The following is a 19,519-nucleotide window of genomic DNA, read 5'->3' as shown; positions in this document are numbered from 1 at the left end:
TTCAAAATATCCAATATTCAATTTAAAAAATCACTGGACATACCAAGAAACAGAAAACGTGATTATGAAACATGCAGCTAATAGGAACAGAACTTGATATGGTATAGATGTCTGATGTCAGATTTAAGACTTTAAAACAATCACTGTAAATGTGTTCAAAGAATTAAAGGAAAATATGCTCAGAGGGTAAAGGAAAATAGGATCCTAAGGTGTGAGCAAAACGGGAATCTCAGCAGTCATGTGGAAACGTAAAAGAAAGAATTAATGGGAATTTAATTAGTATACTAGGCAGTAGTAGTAGAGCTAAGCAGTATAATGAATGAAATGAAAATTTTACTGAATGGCTTCACATAAGATTAGGGATGGCAGAAGGTGTTAGTTGCCTTAAAGACAGATCAAAAAAAATATACAATTTGAAAAATCTGAAATGAAAGATTGAAGAAAAATGAAGAGAACATCAGAGATCTGTGGACAAGGGTAAAAACATGCAGTCTATCATATGCTTTTATGATCCATATTCTAAAATCAAGAAACAGTGACAAAGGGAAATTGTAGGTCCAATATTCATATGAATATAGATGAGAAAACCTAAGTAAAATATTACTGATAATAATATAAAAAGCATATTTACAAAATAACAAAGTATAAGACAACAAGAAAGGTATAATATCAGGAACAAAATAACTCAATGTAATTCACTTTGCACATAGGCTAAAGTTGAAAGCTCACATGATTATCTCAATAATCAGTGTAGAAAGAGCATTTGGCACTGTTCAACACCTACTTACTACTTTTGCATGAATTAATAAGAACTAAATTCATACAAAAAATAGAAAAACCACCATAATGAACTCCAACATACCTATCATCAACAATTAGAAGGATAGTTTGTTTTATCCATACCTCAACCACTGTCCATCACTAGCAGCTCCCACCTCCACTGGAGGTTTTTGGAGCAAATCTCAGACATCACACTTCATCCATAAATGCTTCAGTGTATATGATCTTATAAAATATATAGGCTCTTTTTTTTTTAAGAACTAGATCCCAGCACCATTCCATTCCTAGAAAAAAGATTTTAAAAATTATTTAAGATTATCTTAAATAAGTCAGCATTCAAATTTCTACTCTTACTTCATAGGCACTTCATATTAGATTGTCTTTATAGCTCTTTTAATATACAGGGTCCACAGGGTCTCCTTTTTGTTTTTATTTTTTCCTTTGCAATTCGTTGAAAAAAATCATATGGTCTTCACTTTGCTGCTTAAATCCCTATGGTTTTATTTAACAAGTTAGTTACTTTAAACATTATATTTCCTGTACATTGGTGATATATTTGTTGCTTTGGTGAGATTCAGTTTGATTATTTTGGCATGAAAGTTCATATTTTATTGTACCAAAAGGGATATAATGTCTGATTTTCTCTCTTTTCGTGATATTAAGATTGATCAATGTGTTTGAATGTTGTCAGACTGACCCAAACCATGATGAAAATCCTTTTCAGCTTTTTCACTAATGGTTTTAGTAGCCATGAATATTCTAATTCTTCATTCTCTCTGTTTATTTATCACTCAGAGTCTCCTATAAAGACCACTCATCAATTCTTTGGTCTCCCTGGGGTATAATTCCAACAAAAAATTCAATATGAATGCTTGCTTCTTTCTTTTTATTCATCAAATTAGAGAATGAGTTGGTTCTTAAATTACTCAAAGCTGACTCATGCTTTTTTCCCTTTCAAGTATTTTTACCAACTCAAGGATTTTTAACACATTTGATATATTTTGATGCAATGTGTGTGTGGTCAGTCGCTCAGTTGTGCCCAGCTCTTTGAGACCGCATGGACTCCAGCCTGCCAGGCTCCTCTGCCCATGGAATTTTCAAGGCAAGAATACTGGAGTGGGTTGCCATTTCCTTCTCCAGGGGATCTTCCTGATACAGGGGTTGAACCCATGTCTCCTGTGTCTCCTGCATTTGCAGAAAGATTCTTTACCGCTAGCGCCACTTGGGAAGAAATTTGATGCAATACAATTATCATTCCTTTTGGGCTTTCCTTATGGCTCAGCTGGTAAAGGATCCACCTGCAATGAGGGAGACCTGGGTTTGATCCCTGGGTTGGGAAGATCCCCTGAAGGGAAAGACTACCCACTCCAGTATTCTGGCCTGGAGAATTCCATGGACTGTATAGTTCATGGGGTCACAAAGAGTCGGACACAACTGAGCAACTTTCACTTTCACTTGGTGCTTGTGGGAGACAGAATAATAATTCCCCAAAGATGTCCATATTCTAAACCCTGGATCTATGAACATGTTATCTTAAATGGCAAAGAGAGAATTAAGTTGACACATGGAATTAGAATTGTTAATCACATGACCTTGAGAAAGGTGATTATCTGCGTGGCCTCACTGTAATCATAAGAGTCCTTAAAGGAGGAAGGGGGGAGACAGAAGAGCAGGTCAGAGTGAAACAGGTTGAGAAAGACTTGACTCTTCACTGTTGGCTTTGAAGATGGAGGAAGAAGATCATGAGCCAAGGAATGCTGGTGGCATCTGGAAGCTGAAAAGGAAACAGGTTCTCCTAGAAAGGAACCCAGCTGATCCTTTGATTTTAGCACAGGAAGACCTGTGTCAGACTTCTGACCTACAGAACAGTAAGATAATAAACATGGATTGTTTTCAACCTCCAGGTTTGTAGTGATTTGTTATGGTGGCAATCGAAACACAATACAGTGCTTATCATCTCTGCAATAAAAAAAATCAATATCAGTGGAACAGAAAAACTATTCCAAATAGTACAAGTTTAACAGATTTGACAGATTAAACTTGTAAAAATAAAAATGTCTCTACAGATGCAATAACTAGCAAATAAAATGAAAAGTAAGAAACTGGTTTCAATAGTAAAAAGAAAAAAAAACTATAATTAAACACCCAGGATTAAGTAGACCTTTATGCAGAAAATTTGAAAACTCTAGCAAATAATATAGAAGATGAACTGAGAGAGAAACATTTTATGTTCTTAGACAGGATGATGCAATATTACAAAGATGTCAATTCCCCAAATTAGCCTATAAATTTAATGTATCACAATAAAAATTCCAGTTGAACTGTATGAGAAACTTAAGCTTACTCTAAAATAAAAAAAAAAAAAACAATAAAAGATCACAAAGTTAAATAAATCGAGAAAGATGGACAAAGAAACTTGCTAAATGGGATATTAACCCTAGTAATAATGCAGTGTGATACTATTTCAAGAAAGACAAATAGAACACAAGAACAGAATAGGAATCTTTAAGACAGAACTTTGGGTAGTTAATGTATGATACAGGCAGTGCCACAAATCAATGAGATAAAATAGAAAATGTTTAGTAGATATTGTTGGGAAATCTAGCTTATTCATTAGAGGAAACAAAACAAAACCTGGATCCTGGATTTCTATCCAAATATCATGATATCTGTGGAAAATAAGAACTCATATACACTCCCAGCAGGAATATTAATTGATATAACAACTTTGGAAAATGGTGTGTCATTACTTATTAAAGTCCCACATGTACAAAACTTAAAACCCAGTCAATCCACTCCGCAGCATATATGCGCTAGTAGACATGGACTAGAAGGTCTACAACAACATTGTTGTTAACAGCTAAAAATGGAAACAGTACGTAACCATCAATGCTGCTGTTCAGTCTCTAAGTCATGTCTGACTCTTTGTGAACCCATGGACTGCATGCCAGGCTTCCTTGTTCTTCACTATCTCTCAGAATTTGCTTAAACTCACGTTCATTGAGTCGATGATGCCATCCAATCATCTCATCCTCTGTCATCCCCTTATCCTCCTGCCCTCAATCTTTCCCAGCATCAGGGTTTTTCTAATGAGTCAGCTCTTCACATCAGGTGGCCAAAATATTGGAGCTTCAGCTTCATCATCAGTCCTTCCAGTGAATATTCAGTGTTGATTTCCTCTTCAGGCTCGATCTCCCTGCCGTCCAAGGGGACTCTCAAGAGTCTTCTCCAGCACCACATTTCGAAAGCATCAATTCTTTGGTGCTCAGCCTTCTTTATGGTCCAACTCTCACATCCATACAGGAAAAAACAGAGTTTTGACTGTATGACCTTTGTCAGCAAAGTGATGTCCCTGCTTTGTAACATACTGTCTAGGTTTGTCATAGCTTTTCCTCTAAGGAACAAGTATCTTTTAATTTCATGGCTGCAGTCACCATCCACAGTGATTTTGGAGTTCAAGAAAATAAAATCTGTCACTGTTTCCTTTTTTCTCCCATCCATTTATCATGAAGTGATGAGACTGGGTACCATGATCTTAGTTTTCTGAATGTTGAATTTTAAGTCAGCTTTTTCACTCTCCTCTTTCACCTTCATCAAGGGGCTCTTTAAGTATAACTAAATCAATGTATATTCTTGTGTTATGTTGGACATATTTCACTGTCCAATAATGGAAAAAGCTTCCTGTTACACAGCATCAACACTGTGAGAATACTACAACGTAAGAGTGATAGAAGCAAGTCAGTTAATACATATAGTATTAATTATGTCTATATCACATCAATAACAGGAAAAAGTTAAATAATTTCTTGATTAGAAATACAACCATGAACTCGAAAATATTGAGAAAAGGCAATTATTGTGACAAAGTCAGGGTAGTGGTTACTTTTAGGGCAAGGAAGGCAATGAAATGTTTGGGACACGTCTAAGATGCTGGTAATGTTCTATTAAGCTGGATGTTAGTTGCACAGGTATTGCTTTATTGTTATTATTGTTTAAGATGAAATTGGTTTATATACTTCTGTATGTATAATGTATTTCACACTAAGTTCAATTCAGTTCAGTCACTCAGTCGTGTCCAATTCTTTGCAACCCCATGGACTGCAGCATGCCAGGCTTCCCTGTCCATCACCAACTCCCAGAGCTTACTCAAACTCTTGCCCATCGAGTTGGTGATGCCATCCAACCATCTCATCCTCTGTCGTCCCCTTCTCCTCCTGCCTTCAGTCTTTCTCAGCATCAGGATCTTTTCAAATGAGTCAGTTCTTCATGTCAGATGGCCAAAGTATTGGAGTTTCAGCTTCAGCATCAGTCCTTCCAATGAATATTCAGGGCTGATTTCCTTTAAGATGGACTGGTTGGATCTCTTTGCAGTCCAAAGGACTCTCAAGAGTCTTCTCCAACACCACAGTTCAAAAGAATCAATTCTTCAGCACTCAGCTTTCTTTATAATCCAACTCTCACATCCATACATGACTACTGGAAAAACCATAGCCTTGATTAAACGTACCTTTGTTGGTAAAGTAATGTTTCTGCTTTTTATATGCTGTCTAGATTGGTCATAGCTTTTCTTCCAAGGAGTAAGCGTCTTTTAATTTCATGGCTGCAGTCACCATCTGCAGTGATTTTGGAGCTCCCCAAAATAAAGTTTGTTACTGTTTCCACTGTTTCCCCATCTATTTGCCATGAAATGTTGGGCCCAGATGCCATGATCTTAGTTTTCTGAACGTTGAGTTTCAAGCCAACAGTTTTACTCTCCTCTTTCATTTTCATGAAGAGGCTCTTTAGTTCTTCTTCACTTTCTGCCATAAGGGTGGTGTCATCTGCATATCTGAGGTTATTGATACTTCTCCTGGCAATCTTGATTCCAGCTTGTGCTTCATCCAGCCTGGCATTTCGCATGATGTACTCTGCATAAAAGTTAAATAAGCAGGGTGACAATATACAGCCTTGTTGTACTCCTTTCCGAATTTGGAAGCAGTCTGTTGTTCAATGTTCAGTTCTAACTGTTGCTTCTTGACCTGCATATAGATTTCTCAAGAGGCAGGGAAGGTGGTCTGGTATACCCATCTCTTTCAGAATTTTCCAGTTTGTTGTGATCCACACAGTCAAAGGCTATCGTGTGGTCAATAAAGCAAAAGTAGATGTTTTTCTGGAACTCTCTTGCTTTTTCAATGATCCAGTGGATGTTGGCATCCGCTAGATGCCAGAGATCTCAAGAAAATTAGAAATACCAAGAGACCATTTCATGCAAAGATGAGCACAATAAAGGCCAGAAATGGTGTGGACCTAACAGAAGCAGAAGATAAGAAGAGGTGGCAAGAATACACAGAAGAAATATACAAAAAAGATCTTCATGACCCAGATAAGCATGATGAGTAATCATTCACCTAGGGCCAGACATCCTGGAATGTGAAGTCAAGTGGGCCTTAGGAATCATCATTTCAAACAAAGCTAGTGAAGGTGATGGAATTCCTATTGAGCTATTTCAAACCCTAAAAGATGATGCTATGAAAGTGCTGCATTCAATATGCCAGCAAATCTGGAAAACTCAGCAGTGGCCACAGGACTGGAAAAGGTCAGTTTTCATTTGAATCCCCGAAAAAGGCAATGCCAAAGAATGCACTCATGAGGCAATTGCACTCATCTCACATGCTAGTGAAGTAATTCTCAAAATTATCCGAGCCAGGTTTCAACAGTATGTGAACCATGAACTTCCAGTTGGTCAAGCTGGACTTAGAAAAGAGAGGAACCAGAGATTAAATTTCACCCTAAACATGGTTTTAAAATTATTGATTTGAGCAAAATTTTAGATTCGTTTAATCTTTGACAGTCTTTGGCTCAGGTGCTTCACAACTCGATTTAGAGGCACTACAATGACAGTTCAATTTAAAACAATAAACACTGTTGGCACTTCACAGATAGTTCAATTTTAAACAATTTAAAACAATATACTCTGGGATGCATACAGTTATTAGACATGAATCCTGAAGGGAAGGTGGATGCAGTAACCAAAAAGTCACAGAATAGGAGATTAGGAATAGATAGGTGATTTGACGGACAACCCTTTTCTCAGGGAGGAACCAGAGTTTTACAGGACAGCTCTTGAGGTCCAGTCTTGGTTATAGCTTCGAATTGAACAAGGATATTCTCCAACCCTGTTTTCTCATGCTGGCTTTGAAAACTATATCGTGAAATTCAAATAAGAAAACAAAAAACCATTATTATTCTTTATAGTTGGAGACGCCACTAGCACAAGTTGCCACTGCCACGCTGGAACTCAGGGCTCTCGAGTCCACCTCCCTGCCCTGCACACTGTCCTATTAATACAGCTATTCTCCTCTGGATTTGGGCTCATAGTTTGACGTCACAGAAGAACTGCCCCGCCCACCCTGCCTCTTCGGCGGCCCCGCCTCCTCGTGTGGCCCCTCCTCTCCCAGCGTTCGCCAAGCCCCTCCCCCAGGCGCTCGTACTCGAGAGGCAGCTCCGGCGCGTTCCCGCCGGGCTTCTCTTCCGGCCCCGCCCCTCCCGGCTGCTATGACAACGAGTCCGCGCCCCGCGCACCGCTGCTGCTCGGGCGGGACCCAGGCTGGACCGCGGGCCCCGGCCTGGGGGCCACAGCCGTCACCGCCGCCGCCACCTCGTCTCCTCCCCGTCCCCGCCCCGCCCTGCGTCTCCTCGCCTCCCTCGGGTCCGCGGCCGGGGTCTGTCCCCGCCGCCCCAACCCCGCCCGGATGCCGAAGGTGAAGGCGCTGCAATGCGCCCTGGCGCTGGAGATCCGCTCTGTGAGTACTGGTCGCGCCCCGCACCGCCGCTGCCCGGGTGTCGTGAGCCTCGGGAATTTACTTGGACGCCGCCTCCGTTTACTTCCGAGAACCCCGGTTCACCTAGAAACTTCCTCCACCCTCCTAGTCAATCCTGTGGAGCCCTGACCCCGTGTCACTTGGGTCTTCCTCAGCCTCAAAAATCATGAATGCCCTCCCACTCCAGCCACACAGAGGTCTGATCCCCACCCCTCAGCTCCCCTAACTTCCTGTCAGCTTCCAGTTCGAGTTTCTTCAGACTCTTTCTAAACCACTTTTGAAAGTCCTGCTCTCCTCGTGCTTAACTTTCCAATGGATTGGGGTAGGGTAGGGGTTTCTTTTTAAAATTCTTCTTCTCTGCTCCTGTTCTTTTCGTGAGAGATTATTACAGACCTGAGTTCTCCCCAGTCTTAGGGGCGGGGACTGGGGGATGGATTTCTTCTCAAATCAGTGCTGGTGGATTCCTTCAGACTGTTTAGCAAGCTTCTGATTAGTGAAGGGGCCTTTCTTCTCAAATCTCCAAAGTAGAATCCCCGCACTCCACAACCGAAGTGTGTCATCACTGCGCGCAGCAGCTTGCCATCTCCCCCCGCCCCCCGCCCCGCCATCCCAGGGCCATCCCTCAGAAACCATTTCAGGTTCCTGCAGTCCCCAAACTCTCTCAATGTTGAGCGGGACCCCCGACCCTTCCCTTCACTCCAAGAAAGGCACCAACGTTGGGAGGAAACTACTCATTCTCTCAGCTTGCTGGAAACGACCCTCAACCCTACGGAAGAGATGCCAAATAGGGTCCTGTCCCCGACCTTGCTGTGGAAATCCAGCTGAGGCAGAGAACTCCCGTGTCCTTCCTCAAGAGAAGGGCCCTGGACCTCTCCAAGCTCTGAGCAAACACCATCCCTCTGAACAATCTCATAGGACCTTCCAAGGGGTTTTGATCTCCTTCCTCCTCATTCTTTACAGAACCCTCCATTCTCCTCTTAAGACGAAAGTCCTAGCTGCTTTCTTCTAGAGGAAATCCACCCAAAAGTCTCTCCATACCTCTGGTTTAGACCTGTAAGCAGTTTGGAAACACAATTCCTCGTCCTTCAGTCCTTTTTTTTTTTTTTTTCTTTTTTCTTTTTCTACTTCTTTAAGTCCTTTCATTTCTCAGCTCTTTCATCTCCCAGCAAAACTGTGTGTGTGTGGGTGGGTGGGTGTATCGGTGTCTGGTGTGTTTTAATACTTTACATAGCCAGTAACTCCCCTGGGTGCTGCACCAAGCAGCCCTCCCGACTTCCTTCCTGCACACCCTGCAGTCAAGGCTCCCCGCCCCCCAACCTCTCCGAAAGCATCCCTGCTTTGGTGTCTGTCCTTCCTCACATTACAGTGAGGCCAGTGAGGCACAGCCTCTGAAACCTCCAGGGAAATCACAAGACTGTTTACATCTTTTGCTGGGTCTTAAAGAAAGGAAGGCTGGGTAGGCCTGACTGTGAGGCAGGGGTGAAGAACAAAGTTTCTGGTTCCCTTGTTTTAAGTTTAAGGCTGCAGAGATTTTATTTCTTGCAATGTCAGAAACTCTGTAGTTTTGGTTTCAGATGCTTTTTTAATCCCTCAGCTGCCAGAATTTGGCAGCCTTTTTGTAAAGGAGGATTCATTTCGCAAAAGAATACACTAAGCTTTTTGAACCGCTTGGCAGTTAGTAAAACTCTGGAGTTCAGCCTCTCTAGACTTTGTTACTGGCTGCTTCGTCCTCTGCTGACCAATGGAGTTTAGCAGCCTGCCCAGAGCAGCTGCCTGATGGGTTGGCTGTTGCATCCCTTCCTTGGCTAATCCAGTCTTGCTTAGAGGAAGTAGCAGTGCTTTGTGGTAACTGACTACTGCCTGAAGGGGTTAGAGAGAGAAAAGTTATTTCACTAGCCTTTGTCTATGGTATTATCAGAGGGAAAGTGAATGACTATACAGTGGAACTTTGTTGTTCATCCTGGCCTAAGAAATTATGCATGTGGAAACACTCCTGGTTTTTTTTCAACAAACATTTGAATCAAGAATTTTACAGTTCTAAGAAACCTTAACTTTCATTGGATTATTATTATTTTTTTTTACAGTTAAGAAAATAGTATGACTATTTTTAGGGACAGATCTGCAGCAACAGGTTAAGATTTCTGACCAGCAAAAGCCCCATTAAATTACTCTGATGCTCAGAAGGAGCAAAAAAATAAATAAATAAACATAAAAACTGTTAATAATCATATAGGTTAAACAAGCTTGATTCGGCTTTGATTGAATAGAAGAATTATATGAGCAAAGATATTTTTAACCTCTTTTCAATTTCATTTTTTTTTCAATTCAATTCTTTACATTTATAGGTTAAAAGTCAAAACTGGATAAAACGATACATTCCGAGAAGTCTCACTTCCAGCCCTATTCAAACATATCCTCCATCTATTTTCATCTGCTATAAGAAACCATTTTTATTGATTCTTCTAGTATTTCCTTTTGTAATATAATCTCAATAGATACACACACACAGTACACTGCCCCTTCCCGTATATATTTTTTACTTTCCTTCCTTTCCTTCATGATAGATAGCATATTACATAAGCTACTCTGCACTTTGCTTTTATACTTTCTATAATGTATCCTGAAGATCACTCAAGATCTAAAAAAGTTGACATCTTCTTTTCCCCCTCAATTTTTTATTGACATTTTTCAAACATACAGAGTTGTTGAGAGAATAGTACAATGAATAACTACATCCCATGACCTGTGTTCATTAGTTTGATATATCTGTACACTTGTATATGTATAATAAATTTTTTTTGCTAAAATATGACAGAACTGTTGCTATGAGACTCCTAAATACTTTAGTATATGTGTTCTAAAAATAAGGACATTGTTCCACAGAACCTCAATACTATTATCACACCTGTGATGATTATCGATGCTTTCTTAGTTATCTACTCCATTTTCAGGTTTTCCTCATTGTCACAGAAATGACTTGTTTAGTTTGCTTTTCCAAACCAGGATCCAATCAAAGTTTACATGTTGCATTTGGTTGTTAGACCATTTTAGTTCAATATAAAGCAGTTCTACTTTTTCATTTCCACAATGTGTTTTCTTTTGTGGATTTAGATAAATTCATACACTTTTGTATGACCATTATTCAGATCAGGGTTTAGAACTCTTGCAGCACCCCAGTAAATTCCCTTGTTCCTCCTTTTAAGCCCTGCACAAAGGGACCACTTACTCTGATTTCTGTCACTCACTACAGATTAGCTTGCCAGTACTTGAGCTTCACATAAAATGAGCTATATAGTGTATAATATTTTCTGTGGGCTTCTCTTGCTCATTATATTTTTGAGACTCATCCATGTTGCTGTGCTTATCAGTAGTTATTCCTTTATACTGTGTAGTAGCTATCATGTGGTTATATGGTTATATATGGTATAGCCAGTTATATGGTTATATATGTCATATATATATGTGGTTCATACCAGATTTCTATCATATGGTTCATACCAGATTTTGTTGCACACCACAGCATGTTTATGCCTTCTCCTTATTGTTGATTATTTGGGTTGTTACCAGGCTGTGACTGTCTTGGATAAAGCTACCTGGCACTAGTAGACCTACTAGACTTTCCTGAAAAAGTCTTTTTATGCACATTGTGTTAAGGAGACCAGACTCGGATACAGAATATCCCATGTTATTGTCTGATTTTTTTTTCCCATTCTAATGACATTTAATTTGCTCTTCTAAACTGGAGATTAGGTGTTTAATTTTTACTTGCTTCTGAAAAATGTGGCACTTCATTTTCCCTCCCCTTTCCATGTTTATTTTTTGTTGCAGTCTTGCATTTGTGGCAATCTCATCTTTGATACTATGATCACATGAGAGCGAAAATGAGTAAACAGGAAAGGTTTTGGTGTATAACACAATATTTTGAGTTGCTCAACAGAACCAAGATTTGAGAGAAAATATATTGCTGGGAAAGAAAGTGTGACTTTTCTCAAGGAATCTTGGGAGAATGATATAATATGCCAAGTAACTCAATTTTAAAGAGCAGCCAAAAATTATATTTCCTATCACTTACACTTTTGATATTTGAAACAAATGTGATATAAAAAAAGTATATTTCCTGCTGCTTCTCTCTACCTTCTTCTTATTCAGTAGTGCAGTTTCCATGAGATTTTTTTTTTTTTTTTTTAGGAATATAGACAGAAGAAATTGGAGGTATAAGAGTAAGGCCCAATGCCTGGGCAGTAAAACCAGCCAATTTGCTTTACCCGAATAGTGTCAGTTTGGGATTAGTCAATATTATATAACTCCCATTTTTTTCTTCTCTGTATTACCACACCTTGTTACCTCACTCAAATTATTGATAGCATTGAAGCAAGGAGATCTAGGTCCTTTTCTGTCACTGTTCATCTGATCGTCTGTGATGGTTATCTGGTCTCCTCACTCAGTTATGCTGCAGTTGGTATTTCCCGGGAATACAGACTTTTTAAAACTTTGCCTATAAAGTACTTCAGACTTACAGAAAAAGAAAATCTAAATACTGTAATCTTTCCCCATTCTGATTTAATAAATGCTCATTTTACATTTCCTGAAGATTTTTGTTTTTAAGAAAATGTTACAGATCTAGTTTAAGGCCCTTTTGCACTTCTTTCTGAGTCCAGTTTTCCTCCCTCCCTTCCTAAAAGTAATGTAATCAATATCCTGAAGCTGGACTGTATTCTTTTCATTCAGGTTTTTTTACAGTTGCCACATATTTGTGTATGCCTACGTAGTCTGTATCCTATTGCTCTGTTTTAAAAGCTTACACAAATGGTATGATACTGTAGGTTGTTGTTCAGTCGCCAAGTTGTGTCCGGCTCTTTGCGGCCCCATAGACTGCAGGAAATACTGTAGGTGTCCTTCTGCAAACCTGTTTTCCCGCTTCACTGTTTCTAAAATTTGTCGCCAAGTGTTGATTTTTGCAAATCTAGTTCATTTCCTTGATTGTTACATTTTGTTGTTGTTATTGTTTAGTTGCTAAGTCACACCTGACGTTTCTGTGATTCCATGGACTATAGCCCACTAGGCTCCTCTCTCCATGGGATTTCCCAGGCAAGAATACTAGAATGGATTGCCATTTCCTTCTCCAGGGGATCTTCCCAACCCAGGGATAGAACTGGCATCTCCTGCATTGGCAGGCAGATTCTTTACCACTGAACTACCTAGGAAGCCCTGATTGTTGCATAATGCTGTATGTTTGCATGAGAGATTTAATTCTTATTCCCCTATTGATAGACTTTTAACTACCGGTGTTCCTCTTTTTGAATATTACAAATAGCATTGCAGTGCGAATATTCGTACGGATCTTGGGGTCCATGAATCTGTTGTTCTCAAGGGCTGATACTGTGCCCTAGGGATCATTCTAAGAAATTTATTAGGCTACCTTTGTTTGTCAAAGTGGTTGCAGTGTGTGTGTATGTGGAGGGGGGTGTTTATTGGTGTTAATTGTCTGGTATTCTGCATGACTTGAATATTGCCTTGAATATATATCTATACATATATATGAAAGCCTGTTTATGATTAGAGATTAAGAATTAACTCTGTTTTATGTATAAAGACAGACCTTTTGTGTATGTGTGTGTGTGTGTGTGTGGAAAAGTTTTAAGTATAGTGACTTTTCCAGTGATGCAATCACCATGTAAAGTGAGGAAAGAGTGTACTTTGTTTTGTTTGGAACTCTGTTAAGAGTTTACATTTTCAGAAAATCATAGCATCACTGGCAGCGCTGCTTAAATTGAATTGATATGGAACAACAGACTGGTTCCAAATAAGAAAAGGAGTATGTCAAGGCTGTGTATTGTCACCCTGCTTATTTAACTTATATGCAGAGTACATCATGAGAAACTCTGGGCTGGAGGAAGCACAAGCTGGAATCAAGATTGCTGGGAGAAATATCAGTAACCTCAGATATGCAGATGACACCACTCTTACGGCAGAAAGTGAAGAAGAACTAAAGAACCTCTTGATGAAAGTGAAAGAGGAGAGTGAAAAAGGTGGCTTAAAGCTCAACATTCAGAAAACTTAAGATCACGGCATCCGGTCCCATCATTTCATGGCAAATAGGTGGGGAAACAGTGGAAACAGTGCCTGACTTTATTTTGGGGGTCTCCAAAATCACTGCAGATGGTGATTGCAACCATGAAATTAAAAGACGGTTAATCCTTGGAAGAAAAGTTATGACCAACCTAGATAGCATGTTAAAAAGCAGAGACATTACTTTGCCAACAAAGGTCCGTCTAGTCAAGGCTATGGTTTTTCCTGTGGTTATGTATGGATGTGAGAGTTGGACTATAAAGAAAGCTGAGCGCTGAAGGATTGATGCTTTTGAACTGTGGTTTTGGAAAAGACTCTTGAGAGTCCCTTGGACTGCAAGGAGATCCAGTCAGTCCATTCTGAAGGAGATCAGTCTTGGGTGTTCATTGGAAGGACTGATGTTGAAGCTGAAATTTCAGTACTTTGGCCACCTGATGGAAAGAGCTGACTCATTGGAAAAGACCCTGATGCTGGGAAAGATTGAGGGCAGGAGGAGATGGGGACAACAGAGGATGAGATGGTTGGATGGCGTCACCGAGTCGATAGACATGGGTTTGGGTGGACTCCAGGAGTTGGTGATGGACAGGGAGGCCTGACATGCTGTGGTTCATGGGTTCACAAAGAGTCGGACATGACTGAGCAACTGAACTGAACTGACACCTACCATTCAGCGTTTGAAACTGACCAGTTGATGCTGATTCTGTGAATAGGTGCAAAGAGTGTATCTTTAAGCCTAGTCCTGTCTCAGCATTTACACATAGAAATATGTAATTATTTCTGTATTTTTTTCAGTTTTGACATTGGTTTATTTTTTCAGTTACAGATATAGGTAAACTGCAAAGTGTTAGTTGTAAAAGCAGGATTTTGGATCTTAGAGACACCCAGTGCTCTAGGGTATAGATTTAGAAATGAAACTATTGAGTCTTAGGAATTGTGTTAGTTTCGTAGGGCTTCTATGACAAATCACCATATAACTTATTGGTTACATGTAATGTAAATTTCAGAGATCTTTTAGTTGAAACTAATTTTTTCACTTTGTTTTTGCTTTTTAGTAATGCCGTTTGTTTTCATTTTCTTTGTTCTTTTTGTTGTTGTTGCTGATAAATAACGCCACTGAGTCCTTTTTATGGAACTATAGCATATATTTCGGAGAAGGCGATGGCACCCCACTCTAGTACTCTTGCCTAGAAAATCCCATGTATGGAGGAGCCTGGTGGGCTGCAGTCCATGGGGTCGCGAAGAGTCGGACACGACTGAGCGACTTCACTTTCACTTTTCTCTTTCATTCATTGGAGAAGGAAATGGCAGCCCACTCCAGTGTTCTTGCTTGGAGAATCCCAGGGACCGGGGAGCCTGGTGGGCTGCTGGCTATGGGGTCGCACAGAGTTGGACACGACTGAAGTGACTTAGCAGCAGCAGCAGCATATATTTAGATAGTGTACGTATACAAAGTGTATAATTACCACCCAGATGGATAGTTAGAATATTATTAGCACTCCAGGTTGCTTCCTTATGCTCCATTCCTTCCGGCTACTCCGCCTCCCCTCTTCTCTTCCCAGAGGTAACCACTATCTTAACTTCTATCTCAATGTATTTTGAACTTGTAATGTCAATTTCTCTGTCTGTCTCTCTCCCTCCTTTCACTCCGTCTCCTTCCACTTTTTTCTGACTTCTTTGTGAGAATTCATCCATGTTGTCATGTGAAGCAATAATTCTTTATCCCTTCTATTGTCTCTTCCCCAACTTTATTGATATATAATTGACACATAGCATTATATGTGTTTAAAGTGTACAGTATGTTGATTTATGTTTATAAATTGCAAAATGATTGCTACCAAAATGTTAGCTACTATCTCCATCCTGTCACATAGTTGACATTCTTTTTTGAGTTGAGAACAGTTAAGATTTACTTTCTTAGCAACATTCAAGTATACAGTACAGTATTATTAATTATAATGACCATGCTATTTACATTAGCTACTTGTTAATCTTATAACTAGAAGTGTACACCCTTTGACCACTATCTCCCCATTTCCCCCACCTCATCAGCCCTTGGTAAACACCACTCTACTCTCTGTTTCTCTGAGTTGATCTTTTTAGGTTTTACATATAAGTGATATCTTACAGTGTTTGTTTTTTTTGTTTCATTTAGCATAATACCTTCAAGGTCCATCCAGTTTGTCACAAATGACAGGATTTCATTTTTTCTGTTGGCTGAATGGTATTGATAAATGTATATCCCGTGTTCTTTGTCCATTCATCCAGTTATCCTTTGACAGACACTTCGGTTGCCTTCTTATCTTGGGTGTTGTGAGTAATGCTGTTGTGAACATGAGAGTACAGATATGAGGTCTTGATTTCAGTTCCTTTGGGTAAACATCCAAAATTAGGATTGTTGGATCCTATATAGTCATTCTATTTTGGGTTATTTGAGGAACCTCCATACTGTTTTCCACAGTGGCTATGCGCAATTTGCATTCCCACAAGCAGTGTCTTTACGATTCCCTTTTCTTTAGATCCTCAACAACACTTGTTATAGCATGTCTTCTTCATGATAGTTCTTCTGACATGTATGAAGTGATATCTAATTGTAGCTTTGATTTGCATTTCCCTGATGATTTGTGATGTTGAATATCTTTTCATGTACCTGTTGGCTGTTTAATCCCTTATGATTATACAGTCAGTTCAGTCACTGAGTCATGTCCAACTCTTTTGTGACCCCATGGACTGCTGCACGCCAAGCTTCCCTGTCTGTCACCAACTCCTGGATTTTATTCAAACTCATATCCATCGAATCAGTGATCCCATCCAATCATCTCATCCTCTGTAGTCCCCTTCTCTTCCCACCTTCAATCTTTCCCAGCATCGGGGTCTTTTTCAAAGAGTCAGTTCTTCACATCAGGTGGCCAAAATATTGGAGTTTCAACTATAGCATCCGTCCTTCCAGTGAATATTCAGGACTTATTTCCTTTAGGATGGACTGGTTGGATCTCCTTGCAGTGCAAGGGACTTTCAAGAGTCTTTTCCAACACCACAGTTCAAAAGCATCAATTCTTAGGTGCTCAGCTTTCTTTATAGTCCAACTCTCACATCCATGCATGACTACCGGAAAAACCATAGCTTTGACTAAATGGACCTTTGTTGCCAAAGTGATGTCTGTGTTTTTTAATATGCTGTCTAGGTTGGTCATAGCTTTTCTTCCAAGGAGGAAGCATCTTTTAAATTCATGGCTGCAGTTGCCATCTGCAGTGATTTTGGAGCACAAGAAAATAAAGTCTGTCACTGTTTCCATTGTTTCCCCATCTACTTGCCATGAAGTGATGGGACCAGATGCCATGATCTTAGTTCTCTGAGTGTTGAGCTTTAACCCACATTTTTCACTTTGCTCTTTCACTTTCATCAAGAGGCTCTTTAATTCTTTTTCACTTTCTTCCATAAGAGTGGTGTCATCTGCATGTCTGAGGTTATTGATATTTCTCCTGGCAATCTTGATTCCAGCTTGTGTTTCTTCTAGCCCAACATTTCCCATGATGTACTCCACGTATAAGTTAAAGAAGCAGAGTAACAATATATATCCTTGACGTACTCCTTTCTCAATTTGGAACCAGTCTGTTGTTCCATGTCCAGTTCTAACTGTTGCTTCTTAACCTGCATACAGATTTCTTAGGAGGCAGGTCAGGTGGTCTGGTATTCCACTCTCCTGAAGAATTTTCCACAGTTTGTTGTGAACCACACAGTCAAAGGCTTTGGCGTAGTCAATAAAGCAGAAGTAGGTGTTTTTCTGAAACTCTGTTGCTTTTCTGAAGATCCAACGGATGTTGGCAATTTGATCTCTGGTTACTCTGACTTTCCTAATCCAGCTTGAACATCTGGAAGTTCTCTTTTCACCTACTGTTGAAGCGTGGCTTGGAGAATTTTGAGCATTTCTTTGCTAGTGTGTGAGATGAGTACAGTTGTGCAGTAGTTTGAGAATTTTTTGGAATTGCCCTTCTTTGGGATTGGAATAGAAACTGCCCTTTTCAAGTCCCCTGGCCACTGTTGAGTTTTCCAAATTTGCTGGCATAGTGAGTGCAGCACTTTCACAGCATCATCTTGTGATGCTTCCTAAAGCCCACTTCACTTAACATTCAAGGATGTCTGGCTCTAGGTGAGTGATCACGCCATTATGGTTATCTGGGTCATGAAGATCCTTTTTGTATAGTTCTTCTGTGTATTCTTGCCACCTCTTCTTAATATCTTATGTTTCTGTTAGATCCCTACCACTTCTGTTCTTTATCGAGCCCATCTTTGCATGAAATGTTCCCTCATTATCTCTAATGTTCTTGAAGAGGTCTCTAGTCTTCCCATTCTATTGTTTTCCTCTATTTCTTTGCAGTAATCACTGAGGAAGGCTTTCTTATCTCTCCTTGCTATTCTTTGTAACTCTGCATTCAAATAGGTGTATCTTTTGTTTTCTCCTTTGCCTTTGATTTCTCTTCTTTTTACAGCTATTTGTAAGGCCTCCTCAGACAACCATTTGGCCTTTTTGCATTTCTTTTTCTTGGGGATGGTCTTGATCACTGCCTCCTGTATAAAGTAACGAACCTTTGTCCATAGTTCTTCAGGCACTCTATCAGATCTAATCTCTTGAATCTCTTTGTCACTTCCATTGTATAATCATAAGGGATTTGATTTAGGTCATACCTGAATGGTCTAGTGGTTTTCCCTACTTTCTTCAATTAAGTCTGAATTTAGCTATAAGAAGTTCATGATCTGAGCCACAGTCACCTCTCAGTCTTGTTTATGCTGACTGTATAGAGCTTCTCCACCTTTGGCTGCGAAGAATATAATCAATCTGATTTCACTGTTGACCATTTGATGATGTTCAAGTGTAGAGCCTTCTGTTGTGTTGTTGGAAGATGGTGTTTGCTATGATCAGTATGTCGTCTTGGCGAAGCTCTATTAGCCTTTGCCCTGCTTCATTCTGTACTCCAAGGCCAAATTTGCCTGTTACTCCAGGTGTTTCTTGACTTCCTACTTTAGCATTCCAGTCCCCTATAATGAAAAGGATATCTTTTTCAGGGTGTTAGTTCTAAAAGGTCTTGTAGGTCTTCATAGAACCGTTCAACTTCAGCTTCTTCAGCATTACTGGTTGGGGCATAGACTTGGATTACTGTGATATTAAATGGTTTATCTTGGAAATGAACAGAGATCATTCTGTCATTTTTGAGATTGCATCCAAGTACTCCATTTCAAGATTGCCAGGAGAAATATCAATAACCTCAGATGTGTAGATGACACAACCTTTATGGCAGAAAGTGAAGAGGAACTGAAAAGCCTCTTGATGAGAGTGAAAGAGGAGAGTGAAAAAGTTGGCTTAAAGCTCAACATTCAGAAAACGAAGATCATGGCATCCAGTCCCATCACTTCATGGGAAATAGATGGGGAAACAGTGGAAACAGTGTCAGACTTTATTTTGGGGGGCTCCAAAATCACTGCAGATGGTGACTGCAGCCATGAAATTAAAAGAAGCTTACTCCTTGGAAGAAAAGTTATGACCAACCTAGATAGCATATTAGAAAGCAGAGACATTACTTGCCAATGAAGGTCCGTCTAGTCAAGGCTATGGTTTTTCCAGTAGTCATGTATGGATGTGAGAGTTGGACTGTGAAGAAAGCTGAGCGCTGAAGAATTGATACTTTTGAACTGTGGTGTTGGAGAAGACTCTTGAGAGTCCCTTGGACTGCAGGGGATCCAACCAGTCCATTCTAAAGGAGACCAGTCCTGGGTGTTCTTTGGAAGGAATGATGCTGAAGCTGAAACTTCAAAACTTTGGCCACCTCATGCAAAGAGTTGACTCATTGGGAAAGACTCTGATGCTGGGAGGGATT

General features: G+C 39.9%; 1 protein-coding gene across 3 annotated transcripts in view; it reads left to right on the top strand.

Annotated features, from left to right (window-relative positions):
- Positions 1 to 7,314: 7,314 nt before the first annotated feature.
- Positions 7,315 to 19,519, top strand: part of SPATA6 (spermatogenesis associated 6) — a 174,131-nt gene continuing 161,926 nt past the window's right edge. For all 3 annotated transcript variants that reach the window (XM_012136817.5, XM_012136740.5, XM_060408810.1), the window contains exon 1: positions 7,315 to 7,562. In XM_012136817.5, the coding sequence (XP_011992207.2) occupies positions 7,512 to 7,562 (51 nt within the window). In that variant the 5' untranslated portion in view covers positions 7,315 to 7,511. The remainder of the gene's footprint in view (positions 7,563 to 19,519) is intronic.

The sequence above is a fragment of the Ovis aries genome, chromosome 1 (assembly GCF_016772045.2).
Source record: "Ovis aries strain OAR_USU_Benz2616 breed Rambouillet chromosome 1, ARS-UI_Ramb_v3.0, whole genome shotgun sequence".
NCBI lineage: Eukaryota > Metazoa > Chordata > Mammalia > Artiodactyla > Bovidae > Ovis > Ovis aries.
This window is presented reverse-complemented; position numbering and strand designations above follow the sequence as displayed.